The sequence below is a fragment of the Pseudophryne corroboree genome, chromosome 8, assembly GCF_028390025.1.
Source record: "Pseudophryne corroboree isolate aPseCor3 chromosome 8, aPseCor3.hap2, whole genome shotgun sequence".
Taxonomy (NCBI): domain Eukaryota; kingdom Metazoa; phylum Chordata; class Amphibia; order Anura; family Myobatrachidae; genus Pseudophryne; species Pseudophryne corroboree.
The window spans coordinates 341,188,716-341,200,804 of NC_086451.1; the positions used below are offsets into that span (position 1 = coordinate 341,188,716).

At 45.3% G+C, this 12,089-nt stretch overlaps 1 protein-coding gene across 1 annotated transcript in view; it reads right to left on the reverse strand.

Moving 5' to 3' along the window:
- LOC134949844 (mucin-2-like) overlaps positions 1–12,089 on the reverse strand; it is a 44,479-nt gene that overhangs the window by 4,470 nt on the left and 27,920 nt on the right. The window contains exon 6 of the mRNA XM_063938554.1: positions 11,231–12,049. Within this exon, the coding sequence (XP_063794624.1) occupies positions 11,231–12,049 (819 nt within the window). The remainder of the gene's footprint in view (positions 1–11,230; positions 12,050–12,089) is intronic.

Below are 12,089 nucleotides of genomic sequence, written 5' to 3' on the forward strand. Positions count from 1 at the left end.
GAATTGTTAAATAGGTACACAATCTACTAGCAAGATAGGTGCATTCATTTATATGCAGTGGATCCGGGCTAACTGCTATTATCCACTTTGTTAGTTTTCCTTTTGTTGTGAATTACAAGGGAGCAAAAGGTGTCACCCAAATAGTGTAAAAAATAAAATTAAATAGGTTTGCACACTTTTTTCTGAAAGGGTAGATACAATGGCGTTTTAATTTTTCACTAACTCATATGATTGATATATTCTGTGCAATTGGCTTGCTATGGTATGTAATGTACAGTATTTAACTTTAAAAAATATATATAAAATGTAAAATAATTAAACATATATTTTTGCTCGTGTTATAAAGAGTTATAGTTATAGAACAACATGTTCAGTTATAGAATGGATATGATATTCTTACTGAGTAAAATCTCTGAAAATATACGTGTCTACCTTTCTTGGCCAAAGATACATATTTGTCCAATAGGTACCCACGGATGTCCTTGTACTAGGTGTGACATGGAAAATACTATGAATACTTAAAATAGGAGGGAGCACAATTCTCCAATCACTCTCTGCCTCCCACTGTCACTCTCGCATCTCCCAGTAACCCACTGCCTCACCCAGTCATCCACTGCCTCTCCATCATCCACTAGCTCCTACTGTTATCCACTGCCTCTCTCTTGCACCCACTGCCAGCCACTGACTCTTCCTGTCACTTACTGCCTCACCTATCACCCACTGCCTCCTGCTGTCACCCACTACCTCTACCTGTCACTTACTGCCAGCTACTGACTTTCCCTGTCACTCACTGTCTCCTGCTGTCACCCACTTCCTCTCCCTGTCACTTATTGCCTCTGTCACCCATTGACTCCCCCTGTCACTCCCTGCTTCCCCCTGTCTCCTGCTGTCACCCACTGACACCATAAGCCTCCTGCTGTCACTGACTAGCTCCTGCTGTCACTCTCTACCTTTCCCTGTCACCCACTGCTACCTCTCCTTGTCACCCTCTGCCTCTCCCCATCACCCACTGCCCCTGTCTGTCACCCACTGCCATCCCAGGAACCCACTGCCTCTCCCGCTGTTACCCACTGCCTCTCGCGCTGTTACCCACTTCCTCTACTTGTTACCCATTGCCCTATTTCTGTCACCCACTGCCTCTCTCTGTCACCAACTGCCTTCCCAGTAACCCACTGCCTCTCCTGATGCCACCCACTGCCTCTCCCAGTGAGTTCAGTGCCAAATATAACCAGTGCCCATCTTCTACCACCTGTGAGTAAGTGACTCAGAAGTGGATTCAGAAGCGGCTATGACTGCGTCTATTGGCAGTCACATGCCTGCAATTTTATGTAAATGTAATACAAAGTCCATCCCTAGTGTCCATCTATGTATCCGAATGTGCAAGGACTGAGATGTCCACTTTGAGCATCCATGTTTAGATTCATCAGTTAGTTACACCATCGAAACTTGCACCACCCACCTCCCAGTAACCGCCTAGGAATGCCCATCACTTTTCCAAGACATTTCTGATACTGTGTGTCTTGATCACAACAGCACTTTTGTGTGCACACTCTGTGTAACAGATGTGTCAAAGGAGATTTTAGGGATTTTCACACGCGCAGTATCAAAACGTCGCTCAAATACATTAGCATTGGCATTATGTGCAGCTGTGAATCAGACCATTATGTTTAGCTAGAAAATACATTTGGCCCTTTATACCCTCTAAAACTAATTTTAAAATTGTTTCTAACGTTTGTATTTTCCATATCTGCACCTATTCCACGTTCGATAAGGAACTCTGATCCTCCATCTCATTCCTGCAGTAACTCTAAGTTTACTTCTCCACAGTCACCTCACTGCCATCTTGATACACCAAGCCATACAATGGGCCAACATAACATAAGCACATGAAGAAAAGAAAAAGGCCTTTGCATTACTAGTTTGCAACAGTAGGTGACAATGCAAGGAAGTCTGATCACTGAGGAAAGGGAGGTCCATTTCAGTAAGGGATGGCCATGGAAGGTTCCACCATTTATAGTCACCATGAATGGTGCAATCAGTGTTTTACATGGATTGTCAGGAAACAATTGTTTGCACCTTAGATGGTCGTAGCACACAGGGTGCAGGCAGCAGCTCTGACTTAGTGGGAGGTGGGACCCTGGGTTCATGAGGGAAGGATGGTTATGCAGGGCATCTGGGGTGTGTGTATAAAAAAAAACCTTGGCCATGCTCTCTGCATTTATGGCAGGGAGCCATTGGACCTCAGCCATTGATGGCAAAACCGTTGTCCACCAGGACAACCATACCACTGATGGTTACTAACCATCCATGGTCAATGGCCATTCCTAATTTCAGTTTTACTGTTCTAATTTATTATTTTCATCCTGGTAAAAGATCTGCTACACCAATATTCACTCAAATGGCAGATGTTTATTCACTGTGCATGCTTCTGAGCCGCACCGCACATGCATCCTAATTTTCTATGTACAGTTATAGTACATAATTGGAAGCGTCGTAGCAGTAATGTAAGGGGCATTCCTGGATGCTGACTGGGAGGTAACAGGGCCTGGAGTAAAAAGACGCACAGAAAGCAGGCGTGTGGCGGGAATGTTGCAGAAAGTGGTTGTGTACGGAGATTTCAACGACTGCAATAGGGTTAGTGTAAGTTTTGATGGTGCAACAGAAATGCTGCACCAAGGTGCACACAGCGTGTATGGACACTGACAATGGACATCTCAGTCCTTGCACATTCAGATGCATGGATGTACACCGGATGTATACCAGGGAAGGGCTTTGTAGTGACATTAGCATAAAGACGTCAACATGACTGTGGCAAAAGAGGCAGCAACATCTGCATCAGTCCCTCTATGTCTTCTGGTGACTACATCAATGGGATATTTCATATTTCTTATCTTTTTCTGATGACATACTGTACACCCTAAAGCAGCCCTAGGCTCCTGATGCAACAGTGCTTTAATTTAGATGATATGAACAGCATCCGAGACATTATTTATGTACAGTATTACCAGCAGCATGTATTGCCATACACAGTTGCCATAAACAATACAGATGTTTCGTACATAGGTGCAAATTCAATTATGTGCCGGACAAATTCGTCCAGTGAATCCACCCGACACTGCCGCACTTTACGGCGGTGGGGATCTTGCACAAAAGTGCTCACTGCCTCATAGGGTTCCAGCACTTTTGGAAAAAAAGGTGTGTGAATCGGCCAGACAAAGGGAGCCAGTCAGGCTGCCGTTGTCAGCTTTTAAACACCGCGGCAATGACAACTTGCCCCCTTCGCTGGCAATTGAATTCCTCCCATAGTATACCATTACTAGATCATAGTACAGGTTGTTTTTTTTTAAATTAGGCTCTTTGTTTAACTACATTATATTTATGTATTAAATATTACAGTTTGTATATGATCTACATGAAACAATAATAGGCAACACAGAAATAATCTGACCGATTGCTCTCACCCACAACTGTGGAATACAGATTTTGTCTTGTATTTTCTGGCTTTATACAGGAATCTGTAGTTTATTATCCTTTTACAAAATTGTGCAAAAGTTTTGGGCAGGTGTGAAAAAAGTCTTCAAAGTAAGAATGCTTTCAAAAATAGAAGTGTTAATAGTTTATTTTTATCAATTAACAAAATGCAAAGTGAATGAACAGTAGAGAAATGTAAAATAAATCCATATCTGATGGGTTCACCATTTGCCTACAAAACAGCATCAATTCTTCTAGGGGGCTGGGTATGCGTGACTGGCGGTCAGGAAACCACCGGGCAGCATACCTCAACCTGTATCCCAGCAGTGGAATGTCGACAAAGGGGGGAGGGGGGGGGGGGGCGAGCACAAGGTTGTCACAGGTTCTATTCCCACTCTATGGGTGTCGTGGACACCCACAAGTGGGAATAGTCCCTGCTAGTCGGCATGCCGACTGTTGGGATTCTCATGGGGCAGTATGCAGGGGGAGGTGTTGTGACCGGCGGTCTCCTGACAGCCGGTCACATAATTACGTCCCCTGCTAGGCATCCTTGCATAAAGTTTGGGATTTTGTGGAATTATAGTCAGGTGTAACTAACCATACCAACAGGTGATAATGATCATTTTCATATGTAGGTTGAAAAACAGTCATTAACTGAAACAGAAACAGCTGGGTAGGGGGCTTAAACTTGGGTGAGGTACTACAAAGGGGAGGCTGTGGAAGTCAGTTTCATGTCACAGGCCATACACCCTGGTAAGACTGAGCACAGCAAAAAAGACAAGGTAACAAGGTAGTTATACTGCATCAGCAAAGTCTCTCCCAGACAAAGATTTCAAAGCAGACTGGGGTTTCAATATGCGCTGTTCGAGCTCTTTTGAGGAAGCATGAAGAAGCAGGCGACGTTGAGGACCGTAGATGCAGTGGTCGGCCAAGGACACTTAGTGCATCAGATGGAATACACATCATGCTGACTTCTCTTCGAAATTGGAAGATGTTCAGCAGTGCCATCAGCTCAGATCTGGAAGTAACCAGTGGGACCCAGGTACACCTATCTACTGTTCAGAGAAGTCTGGCCAGAAGTGGTCTTCATGGAAGAATTGTGGCCCAAAAGTTATACCTTCGACGTGGAAACAAGACCAAGTGACTCAACTACGCACAAAAACATAGGAACTGGGGTGAAGAAAAATGGCTGCAGGTGCTCTGGACTGATGAGAAAAAATGTGAAATGTTTAGCTGTAACAGATGGCAGTTTGTTTGCCGAAGGGCTGGAGGACGATACAATAATGAGTGTCTGCAGGCAACAGTGAATCATGGTGGAGGTTCCTTGCAAGTTTGGGGCTGCATTTCAGCAAATGGAATTGGGGATTTGGTCAGGATCAATGGTATCCTCAATGCTGAGAAATACGGGCAGGTACTTATCGATCATGCTATATCATCAGGGAGGCATCTGATTAGAGATGTGCACCGGAAATTTTTCGGGTTTTGTGTTTTGGTTTTGGGTTCGGTTCCGTGGCCGTGTTTTGGGTTCGAACGCGTTTTGGCTAAACCTCACCGAATTTTTTTTTGTCGGATTCGGGTGTGTTTTGGATTCGGGTGTTTTTTTCAAAAAACCCTAAAAAACAGCTTAAATCATAGAATTTGGGGGTCATTTTGATCCCAAAGCATTATTAACCTCAATAACCATACTTTCCACTCATTTTCAGTCTATTCTGAACACCTCACACCTCACAATATTATTTTTAGTCCTAAAATTTGCACCGAGGTCGCTGGATGACTAAGCTCAGCGACCCAAGTGGCCGACACAAACACCTGGCCCATCTAGGAGTGGCACTGCAGTGTCACGCAGGATGGCCCTTCCAAAAAACACTCCCCAAACAGCACATGACGCAAAGAAAAAAAGAGGCGCAATGAGGTAGCTGTGTGACTAAGCTCAGCGACCCTAGTGGCCGACACAAACACCGGGCCCATCTAGGAGTGGCACTGCAGTGTCACGCAGGATGGCCCTTCCAAAAAACACTCCCCAAACAGCACATGACGCAAAGAAAAATGAAAGAAAAAAGAGGTGCAAGATGGAATTGTCCTTGGGCCCTCCCACCCACCCTTATGTTGTATAAACAGGACATGCACACTTTAACCAACCCATCATTTCAGTGACAGGGTCTGCCACACGACTGTGACTGAAATGACGGGTTGGTTTGGACCCCCACCAAAAAAGAAGCAATTAATCTCTCCTTGCACAAACTGGCTCTACAGAGGCAAGATGTCCACCTCATCATCATCCTCCGATTCATCACCGTGTACATCCCCCTCCTCACAGATTATCAATTCGTCCCCACTGGAATCCACCATCACAGCTCCCTGTGTACTTTGTGGAGGCAATTGCTGCTGGTGAATGTCTCCATGGAGGAATTGATTATAATTCATTTTAATGAACATCATCTTCTCCACATTTTCTGGAAGTAACCTCGTACGCCGATTGCTGACAAGGTGAGCGGCGGCACTAAACACTCTTTCGGAGTACACACTTGTGGGAGGGCAACTTAGGTAGAATAAAGCCAGTTTGTGCAAGGGCCTCCAAATTGCCTCTTTTTCCTGCCAGTATACGTACGGACTGTCTGACGTGCCTACTTGGATGCGGTCACTCATATAATCCTCCACCATTCTTTCAATGGTGAGAGAATCATATGCAGTGACAGTAGACGACATGTCCGTAATCGTTGTCAGGTCCCTTAGTCCGGACCAGATGTCAGCATCAGCAGTCGCTCCAGACTGCCCTGCATCACCGCCAGCGGGTGGGCTCGTAATTCTGAGCCTTTTCCTCGCACCCCCAGTTGCGGGAGAATGTGAAGGAGGAGATGTTGACAGGTCGCGTTCCGCTTGACTTGACAATTTTGTCACCAGCAGTTCTTTGAACCCCAGCAGACTTGTGTCTGCCGGAAAGAGAGATACAACGTAGGTTTTAAATCTAGGATCGAGCACGGTGGCCAAAATGTAGTGCTCTGATTTCAACAGATTGACCACCCGTGAATCCTTGTTAAGCGAATTAAGGGCTCCATCCACAAGTCCCACATGCCTAGCGGAATCGCTCAGTGTTAGCTCCTCCTTCAATGTCTCCAGCTTCTTCTGCAAAAGCCTGATGAGGGGAATGACCTGACTCAGGCTGGCAGTGTCTGAACTGACTTCACGTGTGGCAAGTTCAAAAGGTTGCAGAACCTTGCACAACGTTGAAATCATTCTCCACTGCGCTTGAGACAGGTGCATTCCACCTCCTATATCGTGCTCAGTTGTATAGGCTTGAATGGCCTTTTGCTGCTCCTCCAACCTCTGAAGCATATAGAGGGTTGAATTCCACCTCGTTACCACTTCTTGCTTCAGATGATGGCAGGGCAGGTTCAGGCGTTTTTGGTGTTGCTCCAGTCTTCTGTACGTGGTGCCTGTACGCCGAAAGTGTCCCGCAATTCTTCTGGCCACCGACAGCATCTCTTGCACGCCCCTCTCGTTTTTTAAATAATTCTGCACCACCAACTTCAAGGTATGTGCAAAACATGGGACGTGCTGGAATTTGCCCATATTTAATGCACACACAATATTGCTGGCGTTGTCCGATGCCACAAATCCACAGGAGAGTCCAATTGGGGTAAGCCATTCTGCGATGATCTTCCTCAGTTGCCGTAAGAGGTTTTTAGCTGTGTGCGTATTCTGGAAAGCGGTGATACAAAGCGTAGCCTGCCTAGGAAAGAGTTGGCGTTTGCGAGATGCTGCTACTGGTGCCGCCGCTGCTGTTCTTGTGGCGGGAGTCAATACATCTACCCAGTGGGCTGTCACAGTCATATAGTCCTCAGTCTGCCCTGCTCCACTTGTCCACATGTCCGTGGTTAAGTGGACATTGGGTACAACTGCATTTTTTAGGACACTGGTGAGTCTTTTTCTGAGGTCTGTGTACATTTTCGGTATCGCCTGCCTAGAGAAATGGAACCTAGATGGTATTTGGTACCGGGGACACAGTACCTCAAACAAATCTATAGTTGGCTCTGCAGTAATGATGGATACCGGAACCACGTTTCTCACCGCCCAGGATGCCAAGGCCTCAGTTATCCGCTTTGCAGCAGGATGACTGCTGTGATATTTCATCTTCCTCGCAAAGGACTGTTGGACAGTCAATTGCTTGGTGGAAGTAGTAAAAGTGGTCTTACGACTTCCCCTCTGGGATGACCATCGACTCCCAGCAGCAACAACAGCAGCGCCAGCAGCAGTAGGCGTTACACGCAAGGATGCATCGGAGGAATCCCAGGCAGGAGAGGACTCGTCAGAATTGCCAGTGACATGGCCTGCAGGACTATTGGCATTCCTGGGGAAGGAGGAAATTGACACTGAGGGAGTTGGTGGGGTGGTTTGCGTGAGCTTGGTTACAAGAGGAAGGGATTTACTGGTCAGTGGACTGCTTCCGCTGTCGCCCAAAGTTTTTGAACTTGTCACTGACTTATGATGAATGCGCTGCAGGTGACGTATAAGGGAGGATGTTCCGAGGTGGTTAACGTCCTTACCCCTACTTATTACAGCTTGACAAAGGCAACACACGGCTTGACAAATGTTGTCCGCATTTCTGTTGAAATACTTCCACACCGAAGAGCTGATTTTTTTGGTATTTTCACCAGGCATGTCAATGGCCATATTCCTCCCACGGACAACAGGTGTCTCCCCGGGTGCCTGACTTAAACAAACCACCTCACCATCAGAATACTCCTTGTCAATTTCCTCCCCAGCGCCAGCAACACCCATATCCTCCTCATCCTGGTGTACTTCAACACTGACATCTTCAATCTGACTATCAGGAACTGGACTGCGGGTGCTCCTTCCAGCACTTGCAGGGGGCGTGCAAATGGTGGAAGGCGCATGCTCTTCACGTCCAGTGTTGGGAAGGTCAGGCATCGCAACCGACACAATTGGACTCTCCTTGTGGATTTGTGATTTCGAAGAACGCACAGTTCTTTGCTGTGCTTTTGCCAGCTTAAGTCTTTTCATTTTTCTAGCAAGAGGCTGAGTGCTTCCATCCTCATGTGAAGCTGAACCACTAGCCTTGAACATAGGCCAGGGCCTCAGCCGTTCCTTGCCACTCCGTGTGGTAAATGGCATATTGGCAAGTTTACGCTTCTCCTCCGACGATTTTATTTTAGATTTTTGAGTCCTTTTTTTACTGATATTTTGTGTTTTGGATTTTACATGCTCTGTACTATGACATTGGGCATCGGCCTTGGCAGACGACGTTGATGGAATTTCATCGTCTCAGCCATGACTAGTGGCAGCAGCTTCAGTACGAGGTGGAAGTGGATCTTGATCTTTCCCTATTTTTGGAACCTCAACATTTTTGTTCTCCATATTTTAATAGGCACAACTAAAAGGCACCTCAGGTAAACAATGGAGATGGATGGATACTAGTATACTTATGGATGACGAGTGACTGACGACACAGAGGTAGCTACAGCCGTGGACTACCGTACTGCGTCTGCTAGTATAGAGATGATAATGATATAAAAAATATATATACATCACTACTGCAGGTATATATAATATAATGACGGACCTGCTGGACACTGTCAGCAGACTCCTAAACTACTAGTATGAAGAAGATAGAAAAAAAAACCCCACCACAGGTAGGTATACAATTATGGACGAGCACTGACGACACAGAGGTAGCTACAGCCGTGGACTATCGTACTGCGTCTGCTAGTATAGAGATGATAATGATATAAAAAATATATATATATCACTACTGCAGGTATATATAATATAATGACGGACCTGCTGGACACTGTCAGCAGACTCCTAAACTACTAGTATGAAGAAGATAGAAAAAAAAAACCCACCACAGGTAGGTATACAATTATGGACGAGCACTGACGACACAGAGGTAGCCACAGCCGTGGACTACCGTACTGCGTCTGCTAATATAGAGATGATAAAGATGATAGAGATGAACAAAAAAAATATAACACTACTGCAGGTAAATATTTATATAATATAATGAATGACGGACCTGCTGGACACTGTCAGCAGAATGCGTTTATAGAATAAAAAAAAAAAACACCACAGGAGTGTTTAACTTTTTCAGGCAGACAATATACTGGTGGTCACTGGTCAGTCACACTGGCAGCAAAAGTGTGCACTGTACTCCTGCTATAACTGCACCCCAGTCTCCCCCACAATTCAGCTGTGTGAGCAGTGAGCACTCAGCACAGTCAGATATACATAGATTAGATATATCATGCAGCACACTGAGGCTGAGCACAGATATGGTATGGAGCGTTTTTTTCAGGCAGAGAACGGATTAAAAAAAACTAGCAAAACTCTGCACTGACTGTACTCCTCCTAACAGCTCTCCCCAATCCTCCCCACAATAAGCTAAGCAGCAATCAGATCAACTAACTACTAACAGTAACTATAAACGGAGAGGACGCCAGCCACGTCCTCTCCCTATCAATCTCAATGCACGTGTGAAAATGGCGGCGACGCGCGGCTCCTTATATAGAATCCGAGTCTCGCGATAGAATACGAGCCTCGCGAGAATCCGACAGCGGGATGATGACGTTCGGGCCCGCTCGGGTTAGCCGAGCAAGGCGGGAAGATCCGAGTCTGCCTCGGACCCGTGTAAAAAGGCTGAAGTTCGGGGGGGGTTCGGATTCCGAGGAACCGAACCCGCTCATCTCTACATCTGATTGGCTCCAAATTTATTCTGCAGCAAGACAGTGACCCCAAACTGTCATTAAGAACTATCTGCAGCGTAAAAAAAAGAACAAAGAGTCCTGGAATTGATCATTGAGTCTGTCTGGGATTACATGAATGGATTTGAGCAAGCCAACATCCACAGAAGATCTGTGGTTAGTTCTCCAAGATGTTTGGAACAACCTCCCTGCTAAGTTCCTTCAAAAACTGTGCAAGTGTACCTAGAAGAATTGAGGCACAGGGTGGTCACACCAAATATTGATTTGATTTAGATTTCTCTTCTGTTCATTCACTTTACATTGTGTTATGTGATAAACATAAACTATTACCACTTCTATATTTAAAAGCATTCTTACTTTGCCACATTTTTTACACACATTCCTGTAACTTTTGCACAGTACTGTACAATGGGGGTCATTCCGAGTTGTTCGCTCGTTATATTTTCTCGCAACGGAGCGATTAGTCGCTAATGCGCATGCGCAATGTCCGCAGTGCGACTGCGCCAAGTAAATTTGCTATGCAGTTAGGAATTTTTTACTCACGGCATTACGAGGTTTTTTCTTCGTTCTGGTGATTGTAATGTGATTGACAGGAAGTGGGTGTTTCTGGGCGGAAACTGGCCGTTTTATGGGAGTGTGTGAAAAAACGCTACAGTTTCTGGGAAAAACGTGGGAGTGGCTGGAGAAACAGAGGAGTGTCTGGGCGAACGCTGGGTGTGTTTGTGACGTCAAACCAGGAACGACAAGCACTGAACTGATCGCACTGTCAGAGTAAGTCTCGAGCTACTCAGAAACTGCACAGAGAAGTCTTTTCGCAATATTGATAATCTTTCGTTCGCAATTTTGATAAGCTAAGATTCACTCCCAGTAGGCGGCGGCTTAGCGTGTGCAAAGCTGCTAAAAGCAGCTTGCGAGCGAACAACTCGGAATGACCCCCAATATGTAAATTCTTTATTTTTAAAGTCAGTTATTGTTGTTAAGGTTTAAAAGAATTTTAAAACTTTATAGGCTAAAAACTTTGGTTCTCCCGAGCACCTTACCTGTGGCTGCTGGTGATGGTTTATTGCTGGATTCAGAAGTAGTGAGGTCTGTGATTCCTGTCTGTGATACTGAAGTTTCCGTCACCATATTGGGAGCAGAGGATGAAATGGATGAGGACTTATCATTATTAGTTGTACTAGTGACAGTAGATGGTGAGCTGGTTTTGACAGCAGTGGTACCACTCAGTGATAGTGAGCTGGATTTGATAGAAGTGGTACCACTCAGTGATGGTGAGCTGGATTTGATAGAAGTGGTACCACTCAGTGATGGTGAGCTGGATTTGACAGAAGTGGTATTAGTCGGTGATGGTGAGCTGGATTGGACAGAAGTGGTAAGATTCAGTGATGGTGAGCTGGATATGACAGAAGTGGTATTAGTCGGTGATGGTGAGCTGGATTTGACAGAAGTAGTATTAGTCAGGGATGGCGAGCTTGATTTGACAGAAGTGGTAAGATTCAGTGATGGTGAGCTGGATATGACAGAAGTGGTATTAGTTAGTGATGGTGAGCTGGATATGACAGAAGTATTAGTTGGTGATGGTGAGCTGGATTGGACAGAAGTTGCACTAGTAAGTGGTGGCAAGTTGGGTAACATAGACAGATTAGTAGCAGTTGGTGCGGTGGAGGAGGCTGGACTAGATGTACTAAAAGCACCATATGTTGTTCCATTAATAGCACTAGTAGAAACAGAAGTTGAAGTCTGTACAGAGGATAAATTACTATCTGGTCCCTTCGTGCTGTTAGATGCTGTACTTTCATTTTCCGGTAGTAGTTGTGCTGTTGACATTTTAGGATTTCTTGTTGATTCAACTGGAGTATCTGGAAAACAAATTCACATTCATTCAGTATTTGTCTTTTA